This window comes from Erinaceus europaeus, chromosome 1, assembly GCF_950295315.1.
Source record: "Erinaceus europaeus chromosome 1, mEriEur2.1, whole genome shotgun sequence".
Taxonomy (NCBI): Eukaryota; Metazoa; Chordata; class Mammalia; order Eulipotyphla; family Erinaceidae; genus Erinaceus; species Erinaceus europaeus.
In genome coordinates, this window is record NC_080162.1 from 72912919 (window position 1) to 72935436 (window position 22518).

At 41.0% G+C, this 22518-nt stretch overlaps 1 protein-coding gene across 3 annotated transcripts in view; it reads left to right on the top strand.

The window, feature by feature from the left end:
* The first annotated feature begins 291 nt into the window (after positions 1-291).
* Positions 292-22518, top strand: part of LOC132537510 (MAM domain-containing glycosylphosphatidylinositol anchor protein 2-like) — a 37473-nt gene continuing 15246 nt past the window's right edge. Inside the window, exons 1-4 of one of the 3 annotated variants that reach the window (XM_060187626.1) lie at positions 292-411; positions 2429-2529; positions 12280-12627; positions 20707-21057. In XM_060187626.1, coding sequence (XP_060043609.1) covers positions 12366-12627; positions 20707-21057 — 613 coding nt within the window. In that variant the 5' untranslated portion in view covers positions 292-411; positions 2429-2529; positions 12280-12365. The remainder of the gene's footprint in view (positions 412-2428; positions 2530-12279; positions 12628-20706; positions 21058-22518) is intronic. The other 2 variants (XM_060187619.1, XM_060187611.1) reach the window with 2 other exon arrangements.

A 22518-nucleotide genomic window follows, 5' to 3' on the forward strand; every position in this document is an offset into this window, starting at 1 on the left:
ACCATGTCTCTGGGGCTCCTAGATAAGCAAGAGCTGTGGGGTTGGAAAGAATCTCTGAGATGGAATGGTATTTGAGAAGGAGAAAAACCTGCAAGTGTTGTGTCCCACCATCTCTGAAAACCCCAAACATTCCCAACAGTAATTTCCAAGCTTGTAGCAACTTTGTGTAATTCACAATCATGAAGAAAAAGTGTCACAGTCCCTCTGCCTTTCCTCTCATCACAATCCTCTTACTCTGACATCATGGAGGCATGTCTTGTTCTCTCTCCTCAGAGCAGAGGTTTCCCAGGCCTCAAGAGGACTACAGTCAGACAGAACAGAGTCCAAGAGCCACCACAATGCCTGTACCTGCCTCCCCTCCCCATCCACCTTTGCCATCCTTGTTGCTGCCTATGCTGCTAGGGCTCATGGGTGAGTGGAACTTCAGGTGTATGTGGTGGGAACTTCCCTCTGCCTGTCTCCATAGAGTTTCTTTTGAAGAGGTTTCCGCTGCTCTCTCCCAAAAGATGGCGAAATTTAGAAAACTAGACAGGAATAGCCCTGGGTTCACAAAACCTCCCAGTGGCAGTTTCTATTCCACATCTTTTTGTTCAGGTAATGGACGTACTGCTCATTGTCACAGAGCTGAGCACAGCACACATAATATCCCTCAGTCTTTGGGAACAAAAGATCTGTCTTTTAAATTTATTGCCACCACACAAATACTTCATGCTCAGTGGAGAAAAACATGAAATTATGAAACAAGGAAAGAATCCATAATGCTTCAATCCAGAAAAAAAAAAACACTATTCAAATTTTACAGAGTTCCGAGTGCTTATTGAACACTAACTAGGAGTGTTCACTAAAAGTCTCCTGGGTCAGCAATGGGAGCTAAGTCTTACAGGCTTCCCAGCAGAATAGCACTATTCTTTTTTTTTTTTTAATTTTTTATTTAAGAAAGGATTAGTGAACAAAAGCATAAGGTAGGAGGGGTACAACTCCACACAATTCCCACCACCCAATCCCCATAACCCACCCTCTCCCATGATAGCCTTCCCATTCTCTAGCCCTCTGGGAGCATGGACCCAGGGTCGTTGAGGGTTGCAGAAGGTAGAGGGTCTGGCTTCTGTAATTGCTTCCCCGCTGAACATGGGCGTTGACTGGTCGGTCCATACTCCCAGTCTGCCTCTCTCTTTCCCTAGTAGGGTGTGTCTCTGGGGAAGCTGAGCTCCAGGACACATTGGTGGGGTCTTCAATCCCGGGAAGCCTAGCCAGCATCCTGGTGGCATCTGGAACCTGGTGATTGAAAAGAGAGTTAACATACAAAGCCAAACAATTTGTTGAGCAATCATGGATCCCAAGTTTGGAATAGTGGAGAGGAAGTGTTAGGGAGGTACTCACTGCAAACTCTAGTGTAATCCTGCTTTCAGGTATATATTTTGCAGTAGTTTATGGATACGTGTGCACATACGCTCTCTCTCACAGAAACTGGTGTATGTCTAGGTTATGGGACTTTGTTAGAAAGTGAACTACCTGAGATGAAATTAGAATGTACTATAAAAGGAAAGGTCTCACCCGAGTAATGAAGCTGAAGGGTTGTCATTCCACACGTGAAGTCTCTGGATACACTCTGAGGTGAAGCATGTTGAGATGGCAATCGTTGCTTTGGTTAGGTTGTGATCGGCGGATGCAACATTATTTGGTATGGATTGGGAGATGCATATGGGAAAGTGAGCCCTATCCAAGGGTGCCAGGACTGGGGGAAGTAGGGGCTCTATAGTGAAGATGTGAGGTTCCTGCTGTCTTAGGGTTCAAAAAGACAATCAATAGTTAATATTATCATCACATTATTTGTTAATTGGGTTAACTTTGAAAAGTCCCTTTGTTATGGTTTGCTGTACTGTACCCAGTATCTTGTATATAGCTGTGCTATTGGGAGCTTCTAATCTACTTGGTCTAGGCTTTTGAGAGAGTCCGCATATCAAATACTATCTCTACTTGCAGAAAAAGCTCAATAGACATGTAGTCACCTTCCCAAGGCCATTAGTTCCCACTGATAGAAGTCACCACAGCAGTTGGCATGAGCAGTTCAAACCAGATGAAAAGAAAATCAAGACCATTATCTGAGTAAGGAGGAGGAGGAGGCTTGGTGGGACAGGAGAGGACAACGGAAAGATGAAATTTAACAGTGGCACCTGAGCTTGCCTGAGGAGAACTGGAGAGTGTACAGCTCAGCAGGAGGGCTCTGCTGTGCCCTGGCTGTCCAGACCCCCTATTCAGTCAATGCAGTAAAACTTTCCTCTGCATGTGTTCAACAGGACAGTCTCAATTTCCAGGTCATGCAGGATGTCAACCATTTAGTTTTACATGAGGCTGTTCTCACCCAAAATCCCCTCCACTGGGGAGAGGGGGATTCAGCCAGACTCATACTACTGGGTTCAATAGCCAGTTTTCAGATGACTTCCTGTTCTGCCCCAGAGATGAGTCCTTGATCCCACAGTCTCTGCTTTGTCCTCAAGCCACACCATGCTACGAGCAACAATGCAGCAGGTGAGCACCAGACCTTCACTCCCTTCTACCAAGTGCTGTCTGCATTTACCCACTTTCACCTTCAGAAAAAGGTGCATCTTTCAGGCAAACCTGACCCTGCTCTGGAGAAGTTTTTCTATGGCTTGTGCTTTTTATGTGGCTGTCTGAAAGGAGCATTATTTGCTAGTGACTATTCCACCATGGCTTCACCTCCAGGAGTTCCAAGTAATCATTATACTTAATCTTAGAAGACTTAATTTTTTCTTCCTAATGAAAAAGATAATTTTTGTTTGTTTGTTTGTTTGTTTACCAGAGCACTGCTCAGCTCTGGCTATGAACCTGGGACTTCAAAGCCTCAGGCCTGAGAGTCTCTTTGCATAGCCATTATGCTATTCCCCCAAACCTCTGCCCCACCCCAAAAGGTAAATATTTCCAGTCTCACAACTCTAATTTCTTTTTTTAATTTTTTAAATTTATTTTCCCTTTTGTTGTCCTTGGTTTTTTTTTTTAATTGTTTGTTGTAGTTATTATTGATGTCATCATTGTTGGATAGGACAATGAAAAATGGAGAGAGGAGGGGAAGACAGAGAGGGGGAGAGAAAAAGACACCTGCAGACCTGCTTCATCTCCTGTGAAGTGACTCCCCTGCAGGTGGGGAGCCGGGGAGCTCCAGCCAGGATCCTTATGCCAGTCCTTGCACTTTGTGCCACGTGCATTTAACCCCCTGACACCCCCTCCCCAAGTCTCACAACTCTTATTCAACATAAACTAGGTTGTTCAGGAGGATTAAGAAAGTGAAAGTATGAAAGAAGGAAGGGAGGAAGGAAGGAAGGAAGGAAGGGAGGAAGGGAGGGAGGGAGGGAGGGAGGAAGGAAGGAAAAAGGAAGGAAGAAAGGAAGGCTGAGAAGCAGGCAGAAAAGAAATAGAAGGATGGTGAAGACGAAAGGAATGATGGTACTGGAACAGGATGGCAGAGGACCTAGTGGGGGTTGTATTGCTATATGGAAAACTGAGAAATGTTATGCATGTACAAACTATTGTATTTACTGTCGGCTGTAACAACATTAATTCCCCCAATAAAAATATATTAATAACAATAATAATAATAATATAGATAGTATCACCCACTAGAGAGAACTTTAGTGTTAGCTGGTAAAGCTGCCATGGAACCCATGCTATGTTTTGGGTTTTTTCTTTTCTTTATATATCTTTTCATCAAAGTAATACCAAAACTACTATATATATTGGGGGGAAAAAAGGAATGATGGTATATAGATTGGAAAGGAGGGAAAATGAAATTATTTGCAGTTGATATAATTGTCTACATATAAAATTTAAGGGAATTTATTAGAAAATCCCTCTCTGAGCTAAATAAATTCAGCAAAGTGACAAGATAGACACCTGCAGACCTGCTCTGTTGCTTGTGAAGCATTCTCCCTGCAGATGGGGAGCCAGAGGCTTGAACCCAGATCTTTATGTGGGTACTTGTGCTTGGTACTATGTGCTGCACTTAACCAGGTGTACCACTGTCCAGCACCCTCAACTATGTCTCTATCATAAAAATAAACAGGTGACTATCTACATTAGTAACAAAAAAAGAAATATTTATGTACAAATCTAATAAAGCACAGACAAAATATGTCCAAAAAATTTATAAAAGTTTCATTTAAAAAGCTAAAAATGAGAGCTATAGTCCATATTCATGGATAGGAGACTCAGTATTGCTAAGATACCAGTTCCAATTGATATCTTCCAATTTGATCTATAGATTAAATTCAATTCCAATCAAAATAGCAGCAGGTAGTTTTATGGATATCAGAAATCTGATTGTTTATATGAAAAAGACAAAAGACCTGGAATAGCAAGCACAATATTAAAGAAGAAACTTTCAGAATTAACGCTGTCTGACTATAAGCCTTACTATTCTTCTTCTAGCGTTTGCCCTTCTTCCGTAGCCAGTTACTGGCTTTGAAAGTGACTGGGATCCATGTGGATTCAGTCGGCTAGGAAGGATCGTCAGTTTCCCCAATGAATGGGTACTCACGGGATGCACCACGGGAAGGTCGATCCAATGCATCCCAGACTTACTATAAAGCTACGGTAATCAAAATGTGACATAGGTGAAAGAAAAATGAACAGATCAATAGCATATATTCTTTCTTTGGCAAAGATAATATAATGGAGCAAAGGTAGTCCTTTCAGTAAGTTATGCCTAAATAACCAGACATCCACTCTGGATACAGATTTAGCAACCATTACAAAAGTTAAAGTTAACTCAAATATTTACAGAGCCAGGGAGAGAGCTCAGCCTGTTAAGATTACTAACTTAAATGCCTGAAGCCTCAAAGGCCTCAAACTCAATCTCTAGCACCACCTTATGGCAGACTTGAGCAGTACTCTGATTCCTTTCTCAACTCTCTCTCTCTCTCTCTCTCATAAATAAATAAATAAATAAATTTTGAACAGGAGAGATAGTATAGTGGTTATGCAAACAGGTTCTCAGTGGCTCTGAGGCTCCAGATTTAATATTCTGCCCCATCATAAGCCAGAGCTGAGCAGTGCTCTGGTACAATAATAATAAAAATAATGCTTTTAAAATGAATTATAAACCTAAATATAGAAAATGAAACCCTGGGCTGGGGAGATAGCAAAATGGTTATGCAAACAGACTCTCATGCCTGAGGCTCCAAAGTCCCGGGTTCAATCCCCCACACCACAGAAGCCAGAGCCAAGTAGTGCTCTGGTGTTTCTCTGTCTCTCTGTCTCTCTTTCTCTGTGCAGCTCTCACAAAAATAAAATAAATAACATTTAAAAAACAGAACATGAAACCCCCAGGACACTTAACATGGAGGAAAATCTAGATTTTGGCTGGTATGGCAACGACATTTTTAAAAAGATAATTTAATGATTCTATAATAAATATTAATAAATATATGTTTAAATAATAAATAGTACATTTCATACCTTAAAATGGTTTCAAGGTCACATCAAAATGGGCAAGGTTTACCATACTACTACTTGCCCCGTTACTTCATAGCCCCTATTATCTGCACCAGAATTTAAATGTAAAAAGTGCGTTTGCCATAACTGATACATTTGGCATCATTTAACACTGGAAGTGGATAGTTTACATTATTATTTATTCTCAGTGCTGTTCAACGTATGGTGCTGGGTAAATATATGATGGATCCCCCTATATAGTATTATGCAAAGCCGTTTTATTGCCCTAAAAAATCCATGTTGTGCCTGTTTACCAGTCTTGCCAACACTACCCCCTGGCAGCAACAACAGATCTTTTTACTATCTCCATAGTTCTATCTTTCCCAGAATGTCATGTAGTTAGAATCATACAGTATGTAGTCATTTCCTCTCAGCTGGTAATAAGCAGTTAATGGTTCTTGCCTATGTTTTCAGGGCTGGATAACTCATTTCTATTGAGTTCTGAATAATATTTCTGTCTAATGTACCACAATTTGTTTTTTTATTGAGGTAACATTCTTTTACAAAATTGTTTTAGGTTTAGTTACTGAAGGTCATACTGGTTGCTATAAACCTTGGAAATTGTGAATAAAGCTGCTATAAACACAGGAAAAAACTGTCTCAGGGTTCTTTCCTAGCTTCTGGTCCCCTCAAACATTTCTTGCATAATAGACTGAGTTTTCCTGTGTTTTCCTCTTATCTTCTTTCTGTACATGAAAACTAAGCTAAGTTGGACTTGAAGTCCTAATTCACAGAACTGTTAAATAATAAATGCATGAGGGGCAGTTGTTTTATTTTTTATTGTTGTTGCTTCTACCAGAGAACTGCTCAGCTCTTGCCTAGGGTGGTGCAGGAAAGTGTACCTAGTACAACCACCATGGAGAATCCTTAAACAAATACAAATGGACATGCCATATGACCCCATAATTCCACTACTAGGCTTATACCCAAAAGATATAATAGCACTGATTCAAAGGGACACAGGCACCCCCATGTTTATAGTGGCTTTAGTCACAATAGCAAAAACCTGGAAACAGCTTAAACACCCTTCGACAGATGACTGGATAAAAAAGTTACGGGACTGTAGGACTATAGTGGTTACCTATAGGGGTGGGAATGGGGACACAGACATTTAGCGATGGTGAAAAGAATAAATAAAAATAAATAAATAAATAAATAAAGACATATCCCCTTTACTCTCCCAGAAAAATGGGAAATTGTACCTAAAGCCAAGGAGCCTAAGGCATGAGTCTTTCACATAACCACTACACTAACTCCCCAGTCCTAATTATGTGCTTTTAAATTGCTATGTTTAAAGCAATTTGATTCATAAAAATAGAAAAATAAGGGGTCAAGCAGTAGCACAGTGGGTTAGCGCAAGGACGGGCATAAGGGTCCCGGTTCGAGTCCCCGGCTCCCCACCTGCAGGGGTGGTCCACTTCACAAGCGGTGAAGCAGGTCTGCAGGTGTCTATCTTTCTCTCCCTCTCTCTGTCCTATTCAACAACAATGACAGCAATGACAATAATAATAACAAGAACAACGATAGCAACAAAAGGGAAAAAATAGCCTCCAGGAATAGTGGATTGATTCATAGTGCAGGCACTGAGCCCCAGCAAAAACCCCGGAGGAAAAAAAAAAGGAAAAATACACTAAGATTGAGAAATTGCTAAAAAAAAAAAAAAAAAAAAAATCTGTTCCAGAGTTCTGTCAAGCTTAATTTGCATACATTTTGTTTATCTTACGTGAACCAAAAATCAGTACTGCCTGTGTGCTACCCAAGAACACATAACAAAACCAAATAAATACTAAGGAGTAAGATTTGGTGGAAAAGGCTGATCAGTAATTAATATGCAGCACTGTAATTGTTATGATGTCTTTACACCCGATTATACCATGGCAAAAATATCAATTTCATCAAGAATTCATATCTTATTGTTTACTTGGGCAGAATTAGAAAAGTGAACTTCCAAGCCAACAGAATGAGAGGGAAAGGCCTCTATATGCAGCCTAAATGATAAATACAGTGTGTTGGTTAATCGCACATTGTTCATCTTTTGTTTGTTTGTTTTAGTTTTCTATCGTTTTTATTCCTTTTTTTATTTGTGATTAATACTTGGTTTCAAAATTGTGAAATCAGTATACAGTTCCACACCACACCCACTACCAATGTTCTGTATCTCTACCCTCCCATTTCCCAAAGATAACCACCACAGTTCTCATTGCAAATATCTGTACCAGGTTTTCAGGACACCTATAAATCCCAAGCTTAATTGCCTTCCATCTTCTAGTGTTTGTATGACCCTGAGGGCTTTAAGCCTTTTACTAGCTCTGCCCGTCACCTAGTCCTCACATACTCAACTGGCAATCATTAGCCAACATGTTTTGTGTACTGTTTCACTATTAAAAAAGAAAAAAAAAAAAACTGATATTCAGGGCCCAGAATTTGCCGTGTGAGCTAATTCTGGGCCTGTGCCAATGAAGTCGGTTTTCCTGCCCCAAAGTGACTATATATATATATATATGAAACACTAGGAGTCGGGGGGGTAGCACAGTGCATTAAGCACAGGTGGTGTGAAGCGCAAGGACCAGAGTAAGGATCCCGGTTCAAGCCCCCGGCTTCCCACCTGCAGGGGAGTCACTTCACAGGCGGTGAAGCAGGTCTGCATCTTTCTTTCTCTCCCTCTGTCTTCCCCTCCTCTCTGCATTTCTCTCTGTCCTATCTAACAATGACAGCATCAATAACAACAATAATAACTACAACAACAATAAAAAAAACAAGGGCAACAAAAGGGAAAATAAAATTTTATATATATGGAAACACTGACAAAAACCATAGGATAAGAGGGGTACAACTCCACACAATTCCCACCACCAGAACTCAGTATCCCATTCCCTCCCCTGATAGTTTTCCTATTCTTTATCCCTCTGGGAGTATGGACCCAGGGACATTACGGGATACAGAAGGTGGAAGGTCTGGCTTCTGTAATTACTTCCCCGCAGAACATGGGCTTTGGCAGGTTGATTCATACTCCCAGCCTGTCTCTCTCTTTCCCTAGTGGGATGGGGGCTCTGGGGAAGTGGGGCTAAAAAGAAGAAGTAAGAGGAGAATGAGGAGGATAAAGAGTTTGAGGAAGAGAACAGGAGAGGGGAGGGAAGAGGAAGAGAGGAGCAGAGGGGAGGGGAGAGGAGGGGAGGACAAGGGAGGGGAGGAGAGGGGAGGGAAGGAGAGGGGAAGGGAGGGGAGGGGAGGGGAGGGGAGGGGAGGGGAGGGGAGCAGAGGGGGAAGAAGGGGAGGGGAGGAGGCTGGGAGGAGACAAGAGGAAACTAGAGGAAAGGAAAGGGCCTGTTTTCCCATTTCAGTTTAGGAACTGGGACTGCACAACCTCACCTCACAGCTGGCTGCCAGCCTCTAGCTCCCATGGGTGCTGTGTGGCCCTGCCTTCCTGCAGTCACTTTCACAGACATTTCATTTGTAGGTTCATTTCAGGTTTTCAGAAGAGGTCTGCTAGAACAGCAATACACAGTGAGACCAAGCAGAAATTCTGTCTGGGGCCCAGATTGGTGAGAAATGACCTCGCTGAGAAAATAGCTGGACTTTAGCTTCAGGCCTGAAATTCCCTGCCACACTACTCCAGACTCTGTGTAACTCTGGGCAACCTGAGTGTGTCCTTCTCTATAAATGAGGGTGATGACACCCTCTCTCCCAAAACTAATGAAAATTTTAAAAGAATAAAAGTAAAGTTGGGGTCAGCTGGTGGTGCACCCAGCAAAACACACACATTATCATATGTAAGGAGCTGAATTCATGCTCTGAGTCCCCATCTGCAGTGAGAGAAGTTTCACAAGTAGAACAGTCCTACAGGTGTCTCACCTCTCTATATATTTATATCTCTGGCATCTACCAAAAACAAAAAAGTAAAGAATAGAAAAACTGGTGTCTGGGAAATAGTGGTAGAGTTACACAGGAACTGAGAGTCAAAATGTTTTTGATGGCAAAAATGTAAATTGATTAATTAATGTAAAGTTATTAACAATTATCCTTGATGAGGGGAGGGAAGAGGAGAAGAGGGGAGGGGAGGGGAGAGGGGAGGGGAGAGGAGAGGGGAGGGGAGAGGGGAGAGGAGAGGGGAGGGGAGGGGAGAGGGGAGGGGAGAGGAGAGGGGAGGGGAGGGGGAGAAGAGGGGATGGGAGAGAAGAGGGGATGGGAGGGGAGGGGGAGGGGAGAGGGGAGGGAGGGGAGAAGAGGGAGAGGGAAGACAGGAGGGGAGGGGGAGGGGAGAGGGGGGAGGGGAGGGGAGAGGGGAGGGGAGAGGGGAGGGAAGGGGGAGGGGAGAGGAGAGGAGAGGGGCATGGTGATTCCGGTGATGATTCACTAGGTGGAGCATACACTAGGGGACCTGGATTCAAGACCCCAGTCTCCACCTGAGCAAGGAAGAGCTTCATTAGTTGTGGAGCAATGATGTCTCCCCTTCTGTCTCTCTCTTTTCGTGTGTGTGTGTGTGTGTGTGTGTGTGTGTGTGTGTGTGTGTGTGTGTGTGTCACCCTCTATCAAAAAAATATATAGTAACCAGAAGTATCGAATTTGTGCAGACATGAAGCTCTAGCAATAACCCCAGTGGCAAAAGATAAATGAGTAAAGGCATGAAGAAGGTATGAAATGACCTATGACCAGATATTATTTCCCCCCAAGATAAAAACACTCTTCCTACTTGCTTTGGTTCCATGCCTCCTATGTGCACATACCTACATGGCCTGAAAATTCCAGGAATTTTGTCCACTCCAGGGAGAATTACCAGAAGGAACTAATACTCCAGGACATCCCACTGAAGCTGAGTTTCAAATGACAAATAGATAGTAATATAAGATTGTCTCACTTGTCATGTGAAACAGACTTCAAGTGAATGGCTTGACTGTTGTTCTGACATTTTCAATTAACTAGCCACCCCCTATTTTACCTGGTACCCCAAACCCTAAGGTTTCCATCATGTGGTGTCATAGCTTTTATTCACCTACTTAGATCACAAGTCTTAGAAACACTTGCATGCTTCTGTTTGTTTGTTTCCAAGTTTATGTGTACCAACCTCTAGATTCTACATATGAATGAAACCATCTGGTAGTTTGTCTTTTATCTCTTTACGTATTTCACTCAGGATCCATAACCTCTAGTTCCATCTACTTTGTCCCAAAGGACACAATATATTTTGTGACTGTGAAGTAGTATTCCATGGAAGATATATCCCATAACTGCTTTAGCCAGTTACCTGACTATGGGCATCTAGGCTGCTTCCACTTTTTGGCTATTGTCAATAAATGTAGTTATGAATGTAGGAGTGTATACGTCTCTCTGAATTAGTGTTTCAGAGCCCTTTGGATAAATGTCTAAGAGTGGAATAGCTGGATCATAAAGTAATTCTATTTTAATTTGTTTAAGGATGTTCTCCATACAGTCTTCTAAAGGGGCCGTACCAGTTTGCATTCCCCACCAGCAGTGTGGCAGAATTTCTTTTCCTCCACAACCTTACCAACATCTGTCATTCCCTGATTTGTCGATGGAAGCCATTCTCTCAGGTGTGAGATGGTATCTCACTGTAGTTTCAATTTGCATTTCTCTCATTAGAGAAATGTGAGATGGTGCATTTCTTCCTGTGTCTGTGGGCCATGTGTATCTCTTTAGAAAACTTTTTAAATTAATATTTATTTATTTATTTATTTATCCCCTTTTGTTGTCCTTGCTGTTTTTTATTGTTGTAGTTATTATTGATGTCGTTGTTGTTGGATAGGACAGAAAGAAATGGAGAGAGGAGGGGAAGACAGAGAGGGAGAGAGAAAGAGAGACACCTGCAAACCTGCTTCACCTCCTATGAAGTGACTCCCCTGCAGGTGGAGCCAGGGGCTCGAACTGGGATCCTTAGGCTGGTCCTTGCTCTTTAGGCCACCTGTACTTAACCCACTGCACTACTGCCCGACTCTCCAGAAAACTGTTTATGGATGGGGGTAGATAGCATAGTGGTTATGCAAAGAGACTGTCATGCCTGAGGCTCTGAAGTCCCAGGTTCAATCCCCCGCACCACCATAAGCCAGAGCTGAGCAGTGCTCTGGTGTTTCCCTGTGTCTTTCTCTCTGCATCTCTCTCAAAAATAAAATAAATAAAATACTTAGAAAAAAAACTGTTTAGTTCTTTGGCCACTTTTTTATTGAGTTAGCTTTGTAGAGCTGTACCAATACTGTATACATGCTTAATATCAGCAGCTTGTCTGATGTGTGATGTGAAAATATTTTTGCCCATTTACTGGGTTGCCTTGTTATTCTTGTATAGTTTGCTTTCAGTGTGTAGAAGCTCTTTAGTTTCATGTAATCCCATTTATTTAATCTTGTATTCATTTCTCATGTCCATGAGGCTGAATCTCCAAATACATCTTTGACATTATCAAATTTTTCTTAGCTTGGAACCTTACTTCTAATTTCAGTATTTAAAGAAAAATCTGAGCCAAATTTTATTTCACTTTTTTTCTGTTAAGAGAAGTGTATTCATCTGCTTGTTGAAAATATATTCACGTTTATTATGCTCCTCGAGTTCTTTCATATGATACAAAAGAATAATGCCATGCTTCTTTCTATATACTGGTACCTTTCCCTTCATCCCATAAACTAAATTTGTAATTTTCATACAGTAGTGCTAAAACATTGCTGATGTATGTGATGAGATTTAGATGTTATTATGAAAAAATTAGATGTTATTATAAAAAATCTTGATCAGAGGACATAAGAAAATAATGCAGTTCCTTTCCAGGAACTTCAGGTGATGAGATCCAGGTAAACCAGCCCCAGAGTTCTGTGTCGGCGAATGCTGGCGGTGTGATAACCCTGGCCTGCAACATGTCTGCTCTCACCCCAGAAGGACCTGTCTTATGGTTCAAAGATACAGGAACCCAACGACATTTAATCTATAAATTTGATGGGAGTCACTTCCCCCGAATAACCCCAGTGGAAGACACAGATGCCAACCAAACAGATTATTCTATCCGCATCAGTGATGTGTCACTTGAAGATGTTGGCACCTATTATTGTGTAAAGTTAATAATAGGACATCCTGACATGGAGTATATATCAGGCCCAGGAACATATGTTTCTGTGAATGGTGAGTACAAGATGATAAATTCCTTGCCTTGGTTTGTAAAGGTAATTTTTTAAGTGGCAACATGTATTTAGCCGTTACAACACACTAGATACTGGATCCCATTATTTACAACCAACCTAGTAAATAGAGAGTCTATTTAGTCATTCAGATATCCTCTGTCTGATAGGGAGCCATGGGGGCGGGGGCAGGTGGTGGTGCACCTGGTTAAGCACACAAACTACAATGTGCAAGGACCCGGGTTCAAGACCCTTGTCCCCACCTGCAGGGGGAAAGCTTCAAGAGTGGTGAAGTAGGGCTCCCAGTATCTGTCTCCTTCTCTATGTCCCCCTCCCCTCTCAATTTCTCTGTCTCTATCCAATAATAAATAAAAATATTTTTTAAAGTTTTTAAGAAGAGAGAGACATTTTACTGGCCCTTCCCTCACAGCCAATTCACCAGAATCCTAACACAGATTAGTGGGTAATTCCCTTCTCCCGCTTATACCCCCCCACCCAAAAAAAAGGGCAGGTAAGATGTACCTGCAAGTGAATATTGCATAGTTCAAAAGTTAGAAAGTTCACCTAGAAGATGACTAGGATTTCTGAGACTTAGAGATAAGCATAAGCTAAGGCTCATAAATATGTGCTGTGTCTTTTTTTTTTAATAATTTATTTCTTTATTGGGGAAATAATGTTTTACATTCAACAGTAAATACAATAGTTTGTACATGCATAACATTCCCCAGATTCCCATTTAACAATACAACCCCCACTATGACATTCATCATCTTTCATGGACCTGTATTCTCCCCACCCACCCACCCCAGAGTCTTTTACTTTGGTGTAATACTCCAATTCCATTTCAGGTTCGACTTGTGTTTTCTTTTCTAATCTTGTTTTTCAACTTCGGCCTGAGAGTGAGATCATCCCATATTCATCCTTCTGTTTCTGACTTATTTCACTCAACATGATTTTTTCAAGGTCCATCCAAGATCGGTTGAAAACGGTGAAGTCACCATTTTTTACAGCTGAGTAGTATTCCATTGTATATATATACCACAACTTGCTCAGCCACTCATCTGTTGTTGGACATCTGGGTTGCTTCCAGGTTTTGGCTATTACAAATTGTGCTGCCAAGAACATATGTGTACACAGATCTTTTTGGATGGATGTGTTAGGTTCCTTAGGATATATCCCCAGGAGGGGAATTGCAGGGTCATAGGGTAGGTCCATTTCTAGCCTTCTGAGAGTTCTCCAGACTGTTCTCCACAGAGGTTGGACCAATTGACATTCCCACCAGCAGTGCAGGAGGGTTCCTTTGACCCCACACCCTCTCCAGCATTTGCTGCTGTTACCTCTTCTGATGTGTGACATTCTCACAAGAGTGAAGTGATATCTCATTGTTGTCTTGATTTGCATTGCTCTGACAATCAGAGACTTGGAGCATTTTTTCATGTGTTTCTCGGCCTTTTGGATCTCTTCTGTGGTGAATATTTTGTCCAAGTTCTCCCCCCATTTTTGGATGGGGTTATTTGTTGTCTTGTTGTTGAGTCTGGCAAGCTCTTTATATATGTTGGTTATTAAACTCTTATCTGATGTATGGCATGTAAAGATCTTCTCCCATTCTGTGAGGGGTCTCTTGGTTTGGGTAGTGGTTGCTTTTGCTGTGAAGAAGCTTTTTAATTTGATGTAGTCCCATAGGTTTATACTTGCCTTAGTCTTCCTTGTAATTGGATTCATTTCATTGAAAATGTCTTTAAAATTTATGCAGAAAAAAGTTCTTCCAATATTTTCCTCTAAGTATCTGATAGTTTCTGGTCTAACATCCAAGTCCTTGATCCACTTGGAATTTACTTTTGTATTTGGTGAAATACAGTGATTCAGTTTCATTCTTCTGCATGTTTCAACCCATTGTTTCCAACACCATTTGTTGAAGAGACTCTGCTTTCCCCATGTAATAGTCTGGGCCCCTTTGTCAAAGATTAGATGTCCATAGGTGTGGGGCCTCATTTCTGGGCTCTCAATTCTATTCCACTGGTCAGTGTGTCTGTTCATGTTCCAGTACCAAGCAGTTTTGATGACAATGGCCCTATAATACAGTTTGAGATCTGGGAGTGTGATGCCTCCGGTTATGTTCTTTTTTCTCAAGATTGTTTTGGCAATTCTAGGTCTTTTCTGGTTCCAGATAAACATTTGTAGCATTTGTTCTATTCTCCTACAAAATGTGCTTGGGATCTTGATGGGGATAGCATTAAATTTGTAGATGGCTCTGGGTAATATATTCATTTTGATGATGTTAATTCTTCCAACCCATGAACATGGAATATCTTTCCACTTCTTTGTGTCTTTTTCAATTTCTTTGAGTAGTGACTCATAATTTTCAGTATACAAGTCTTTCACTTCTTTGGTTAGGTTTACTCCTAGATATTTTATTGTTTTCGTTGCTATAGAAAAAGGAACTGATTTCTGGATTTCAATTTCTTCTAACTTAGTGTTTGCATAGAGGAATGCCACTGACTTTTGAATGTTAATTTTATAGCCTGACACATTACTGTATTGCCTGATGATTTCCAAAAGCTTCTTGCTGGATTCCTTAGGTTTTTCCATGTATACTATCATGTCATCTGCAAATAAGGAGAGTTTGACTTCTTCTCTTCCAATCTGTATGCCTTTAATTCCTTGCTCCTGCCTGATTGCTATGGCAAGAACTTCCAACACTATGTTGAATAGTAATAGTGATAGTGGGCAGCCCTGTGTGGTACCTGATCTGAGGGAAAATGCTTCCAGTTTTTCACCATTGAGTATGATGTTGGCTGTAGATTTGCTATGTATAGACTCCACTAACTTCAGGAATTTTCCATCTATTCCCATTTTTTGTAGTGTTTTGATCATAAAGGGATGTTGTATTTTGTCAAAGGCTTTCTCTGCATCTATTGATATGACCATGTGATTTTTGGTCTTGCTTTTGTTGATGTGGTGGATCACATTGATTGATTTACGTATATTAAACCAACCTTGCATGTCTGGGATAAACCCCACTTGGTCATGATGAACAATCTTTTTGATATACTGCTGTATCCGGTTGGCTAGAATTTTGTTCAATATTTTGGCATCTATGTTCATCAGAGATATTGGTCTGTAGTTTTCTTTTTTGGTTGTGTCCCTGTCTGCTTTTGGTATCAGGGTGATGTTGGCTTCATAGAAGCTGGCAGGGAGTATTCCAGTGTCTTCAATCTTCTGGAAGACTTTTAAAAGTAGAGGTATTAGTTCTTCTTTGAAAGTTTTGTAGAATTCATTTATAAAACCATCTGGTCCAGGACTTTTATTTTTGGGAAGATTTTTGATAACTGTTTCAATTTCATTAGCTGTGATGGGCCTGTTCATGTTATCCACGTCCTCTTGACTTAGTTTTGGAAGTTGGTAGGTATCTAGGAAATCATTCATTTCTTCCAGGTTCTCTAGCTTGGTGGTATATAGTTGTTCATAGAAGCCTCGCATGATATGTTGAATTTCTGTGGTGTCTGTTGGGATATCTCCTCTTTCATTTACTATCCGATTTATTTGGGTCTTCTCCATTTTTTGTTTTGTGAGTCTGGATAAAGGCTTGTCAATTTTGTTTACTTTTTTGAAGAACCAACATTTACTTTCATTAATCTTTTGTATGGTTTTCCTATTCTCAATGTTATTTATTTCTGCCCTAACTTTAGTGATTTCTGTCCTTCTGGTTGCTTTAGGATTCCTTTGTTGTTGTTCTTCTATGTCTTTAAGATGTGCAATCAGGCTATTTATTTGTGCTTTTCTTGTTTCCTAATGTCTGCTTGTATAGCTATGAACTTCCCTCTTAGGACTGCTTTAGCTGTGTCCCAAATATTTTGATAGCTTGTGTCTTCATTTTCATTGAACTCTCGAAACATTTTGATTTCTTCCTTGATTTCCTCTTTGACCCAGAAGTTGTTAAGAAGTGTACTGTTGAGCTTCCACATTTTGGGACTGTTACTAATCTTTTGTTGATTGTTAAGTGTTAGTTTAATTCCACTGTGGTCTGAGAAGATGCCTGGGATGATTTCAATGCTCTTGAATTGGCTGATGCTGTCTTTGTGGCCTAACATATGGTCTATCCTTGAGAATGATCCATGTGGATTTGAGTAAAATGTGTATTCCAGTTTCTTGGGATGAATGACTCAGAAAATGTCCAATAGTTCTAGTTTATCTATCTCTTCATTTAGCTCCCTTATGTCTTTACTGATTTTCTTCCTGGATGATCTGTCAAGTTGAGATAGTGGGGTATTGAAGTCCCCTACTATGATTGTGTTACTGTTAATATATTGCTGTAGCTCTTTCAGTAGAAGTTTGATGTATTTAGATGGCTTCTCATTGGGTGCATAGATGTTAATAATTGTTAAGTCCTCTTGATTGACTGATCCTCTGAGCATTAAGTAGTGTCCATTCCTATCTTTTTTAATCTTATCTATTTTAAAGTCTATCATGTCAGATATGAGAATAGCTGTTCCTGCCCTTTTTTGTGGGCCATTGGCTTGTATGATAGTTTTCCATCCTTTCACTTTAAGTCTGTGTTTGTCTTGTTGAGTTAGGTGAGTTTCCTGTAGACAACATATTGTTGGGTTGTGTTTTCTGATCCATCTTCCTACTCTGTGTCTTTTAATAGGTGAATTCAGGCCATTGACATTTATTGATATCAAAGATTGAAGATATTTTAACGCCATTCTTCTAGAGTTTTAGAGTGTTTTGATATATGTCCTATTTGTGGTGGTCTGGTTGTTTATAGGAGACCTTTCAGAACTTCTTTCAGGGCAGGCTTGGTGATGGTTGCTTCCTTCAACTGTTGCTTGTCTTAGAAGGTTTTGATGCTTCCATCTAGTCTGAATGACAGTCTAGCAGGATATAGTATTCTTGGCTGAAAGCCTTTCTCATTGAGCACTCGATAGATATCTTGCCATTCTCTTCTGGCCTGTAGTGTTTGTATGGAGAAGTCTGCTGCTAATCTTATGGGTTTTCCTTTGTAGGTGACTCTTTGTTTTTCTCTTGCAGCCTTGAGGATCCTTTCTTTATCCTTATTCCTTTCCATTCTAAGTATGACATGTCTTGGTGTCTTTAGGTCTGTGTTAATTTTGTTTGGGACCCTCCGGGCTTCTTGAATCTTTATGTCTTTGGTGTTGTCTAGACTAGAGAAATTTTCAGCTATTATGGCCTGGAGAATGCTTTCTTCCTCTCCTTCTCTTTCTTCCTCTGGTAAGCCAATAATGCGTATATTGTTTCTTTTGAAGTCATCCCATAGGACTCTGTTGTTGTTTTAAGCATCTCTTAATCTCTTTTTGAGATCTCTTACTTCTTTTTTAGTTGTCTCTAATTCATCCTCAATCTTGCTAATTCTGTCTTCAGCCTCATAGATTCTATTCTCTCTGCCCTCTACTGCTTTCTGGAGTTCATCTATTTTGTTGCCCTGCTCTGATACTGTTTTAGCTTGTTCAGCTAGTTGCCTTCTTAGCTCAGCGATTTCAGCTTTCAGCTCTCTAATAACCATGAGATTATTAGAATTTTCTTCCATATTCTCATTTGTTGTTCCTGCATTTCTGATTACAATTTTTTCAAATTCTTTACTCACTCCTGTTATTATTTCCTTAGCTAATGTTTGGATGTTGAACTCGTTGTTTTGTGCTTCACCCTCTGGAGGACTTTTAGCTGGACTCTTGTCCTGGTTCGAGTCTCCAATATTTTTTCTTGTTGTTTTAACCACTTTATATATTATGTTATGAGTTCCCTTTATCAGTACTTTTCAAATTATTGATCACTATTGCCTGGATTGACTTGTGTCTAAGTAATTTAATTAAAGGGTTTACCGTGGTGGAAGTTAACAGTTTTTTCAATCCCTGAGTTGGAGCTCAGTGGTGTAAAAGCCTCTTTCTTTTTCTTCCCTGTAAGCTATGGGAGCCTGAGGGCTTTTAAACTATCAATAGGCTTCTTAGCTTAATCACTGACTCCTGACCAAGAGATAAAGCAGGGTGTGGCAGAGATAATCCAGTGGTTATGCAAAGAGACTTTCACAGCCCCTCAGCTATGCCACCGAGGTATAGGTCTTCTCCTGAGTTTCCGGTTAGATCTCTGTCCCCTGGTGTCCCTCCCTGTTGCTGCTCCAGATTCTGAGGGTAGTAGCAATGGAGACTCAGAGTTGCACTTGGTGAGTCTCTGGGGAGTCCTTTCCTCCCTTCAGCTGTCCCCTTGTTGGTGGAGCCGACTGGAGGTGGTGTCTCCACTGATAAACTGTTGAACTGTTAGCAGTCACTTAATCTCTCCTTAGGCCCCTCTCTCCTCTCTGTCACCAGCCACACGTGTTTGTACTCACGGGTGATTTACTGGGTTCCTGTGGTCATTCTAGTCCTGACTTGTTTCGGTCCGGGTGGTCTCCTTTGGTATTCCTAGTTGATCCGGGAGAGGAGAAGAGAGGAGAGAGCATGCCGTGTCTATTACAACATATATCCTGACCTGACTATCAGTCACAGACACATGCAACGTTTTTAAGCTTCTGAATTCAAGATAAAAATCTCAACATTGGCTAAGTGTGTCCCCAAATGCTCAATATCTCAGGCAAGCATAATCTCTAAAGTCCAGATAATTCCCACAGACCCAGTGTCAGTTGGAATGTGACTGGGGCCTGATAGCAGTTACTGAATGGTCATTACAATCCAGTCTGGGTTCTGGCTTCACAACACAGAAAATCTATATGTGTTATTTTCCATCATGTTCCATATCATCTACTGGACAACTGTAAGCCCAGAAGGTGGGCTCTTGGGTGTCACCTACTAAAAGGCCTTGCTTGTAAATGTCCTTCAAGAGTGATTGCTACTGGAGAGTCGCTTCACAGGTGGTGAAGCAGGTCTGCAGGTGTCTATCTTTCTCTCCCTCACTCTGTCTTCCCCTCCTCTCTCCACTTCTCTCTGCCCTGTCCAACAACAACGACATCAATAACAGCAACAATAAAACAGCAAGGGCAACAAAAGGAAGTAAATATTTTTTTTAAAAAGTGATTGCTACTTTCTCAGTAGTTGACACTTCTCTGTTCTGCTCAGAGTTCTACTCCCAACTCTGCCATTCTCTGAAGACTATCAGTATCTCTTTTTCCATGTCATTCTCTAAATTTCATGAAGTCATGTAAGATTAAGATGTCCCTGTAAGACAGGAAGATTAAGATGGCAGAAAATTAAGATCAAGATGCCAGGAAAACAGATCTGCCCACTAATGTCCTCAAGTTCACACACAGCCCATAATGGCGGACTGGTCATGGGAAAGTCACACACTTCTTTCAGACTGAAAAATGTGATTGTAGAGATCTTATCTACCATTCTTTCCTAGCTCCACCAAGCAAGAGCTCCCTTTCTTCCCCCTTACCTGCACTGTAGGCCATCTGTGGCCATGCTAATTTCACAGGATTTGACAGACAGAGTGTGGGTAGCAATGTTGGTGGTGGTAGGGGCTGAAGTCAGTGGTGGACCTTTCAAAACTGATAAGGTCCCTTGAGGCTCTACTATCTTTTCTCTAGAGAGAGGAAAATGTTCTCCTCCTTGAACAAGTAAGTGGAGAAGCCATACTTAGTTGTTATGGTCCCATGTGCCCACCTGGTTATTCAAGCTTGCTATATCTTAACTTCCCCTTTGTCCACACTTCTCAGCACAAATCTCTCCACAAATTCTGTAGCTGATGAGCATTCAAAGGAGATCTGAGGGATAAGCCCAAACTCACTGGAGGTATGTGTGAGTGGGCAGACTTGAACCAAGCTCTGATCGATTTGGAGCATTAGAGAAACAAAGTCTCTCTCTGTGAATACTACCATTTGTACTCTAGCCTTCTCCTTTCCTGTCTCCTCTTACTTTGTTTAAGGATTGGAGGTTGAATGTGGTTCCCTGGACTGACTTCACTAGTTAGTCATCCTTAAAGTGAGCATGTGTGCTCCTATATGTTAGTAAAAAAAGAAAAAAAGAAAGAAAGAAATTAGTGAATGGGTCCCAAACAAGATGTGCTCCATGTTCATCAATCCTGCCTAAACCAAAGCAGGGAAAATATGAAATGACTTTGAGTTTCTTTCTAGGAACCACAGATGACACATTCCGGGTGCAACAAGCTGAGATGTTAAAGACAGTATCAACGGGGGAGGCAGTCACCTTAAGTTGTCATGTACCAGATTCACTCCCCAAAGGACCTGTCTTATGGTTCAAAGGAACTGGGGCAAACCGGGAATTAATCTACAGTTTCAAAGGAGGTATCTTTCCCAGAGTAGACAAAATTGGAAACAGTGCTGAAGATGACAATACAGACTTTTCCATCCGCATCAGTGAAATCTCTCTTACAGATGCTGGCACCTACTACTGTGTCAAGTTCAAGGAGGGGAAACCTGACATAGAGTACCAGTCAGGTCAGGGTACCCAGGTGTTAGTGACTGGTAAGTGTGACTCCCCTCACCCTTTTTGCAATATCTCAGTGGATGGACTCCACTCATGGAATATTATGCTAATTATTGTTGAAGGGGCAATGTACACTTGAACTTGTCATTCTCTCAGTAACTTGTGAGTTAAGTGTCTTACAAGAGGGAAAACTGAGTCTCAAGTCAGTTGAGTGATGAGGAATATTTTAGTTGCCATGCCAATATTCAGCCAACCCCAATAGCTATACTAAACCAATTTAAGTAAATATCATGTCTCCTGCTAATGACTGAATTGAACATGTAATACCACTAGAGGACAGGTGTGAAGAGAGGTCTGGAAAACTTGGGCAATTCTTCTACTTTGGCTAGGTACCAGCTATCATTGCACGTTCAAGTTCCAGACAGATAGCTTATAACCGTTAGGGAAACCAAGCAGATGGAAAATTTTCCCTAGAGAGGTGCAAAGATATAAAAGTGGATTAACAGCACTGAATAGTTACACTGGTCCTCATTCCAGCCCTACCTTGGCCTCCAATTATAGGAAAGACAACACTGCTTTGCTGAGTTTGTTAAAAGTCATCTGTGCCCAAAGGGATGACCGATGATAAAGGCCCCGTGTCCACACAGAACTGAAAATCAATTTTTCTGTCTCTAAAGCCCTTTTTTTTTTCTATTTTGTTAAAAATTCTATACACAGAGCCTGAGAAATTACTAAATCAGTAATTCTGTAACCTGACTGTTTATTAGAATCTACTATAACCCAAGCACATTTCCCACAGTACTTTATTCATCTGGTCTGTATAGCAGTTTGAGGATAAAGATGCTTGTCTTCATTGTTTAGATGAGAAAACAAAAGACTCAAAGGGGAATCAGGGGCACAGAGCATAGTGGAAAGAGGTAAGGTTGGCATGAACTATGTCCACATGCTCTGTATTAGTGGAGAGCATTTTTTAGAATGAATAGGGACCAAATGCATTCATTTAAGCTGAAAATAGGCTCTGAGTGATCCTGTAGCTGAGGTGTGTTCTAGCTCCTTTGCAGAATGTACAGCAGAGTTTTTGGAATCAAGGAATAAAGGTCTGAATTAGGGTTCTGTGTATTTCAGACTGTTATCCTCTGAAATCTCTTATCTCTCTTCATCTCTGCCTTACTTTCTCTCTCATTGCACATAACCCTTCCCCATGTGAAGGGAAAAATACGTGAGAAAAAAAAAAGCTTGTTTCAATCATATCAGGCCCTTCTTCTTCCTCAACTCCACAAAGGAGCCCCAGGGAATCGTTTGAATTTGCCTCATCTGTACTTTTCCCTCACTCACTATTATAGGAAGAGATAGTAGGCAGGGAAGCCATCAACACAAAGAAGAAACTGCTCAACAAAGTGAAAACAGCATATGTCACCATAAGGTTCATTTAACATGCAGATTCTGAGACTCAGAGATTGTGCTTGCCTAAAGTTACACAGGCATGGATGGATAGTTGG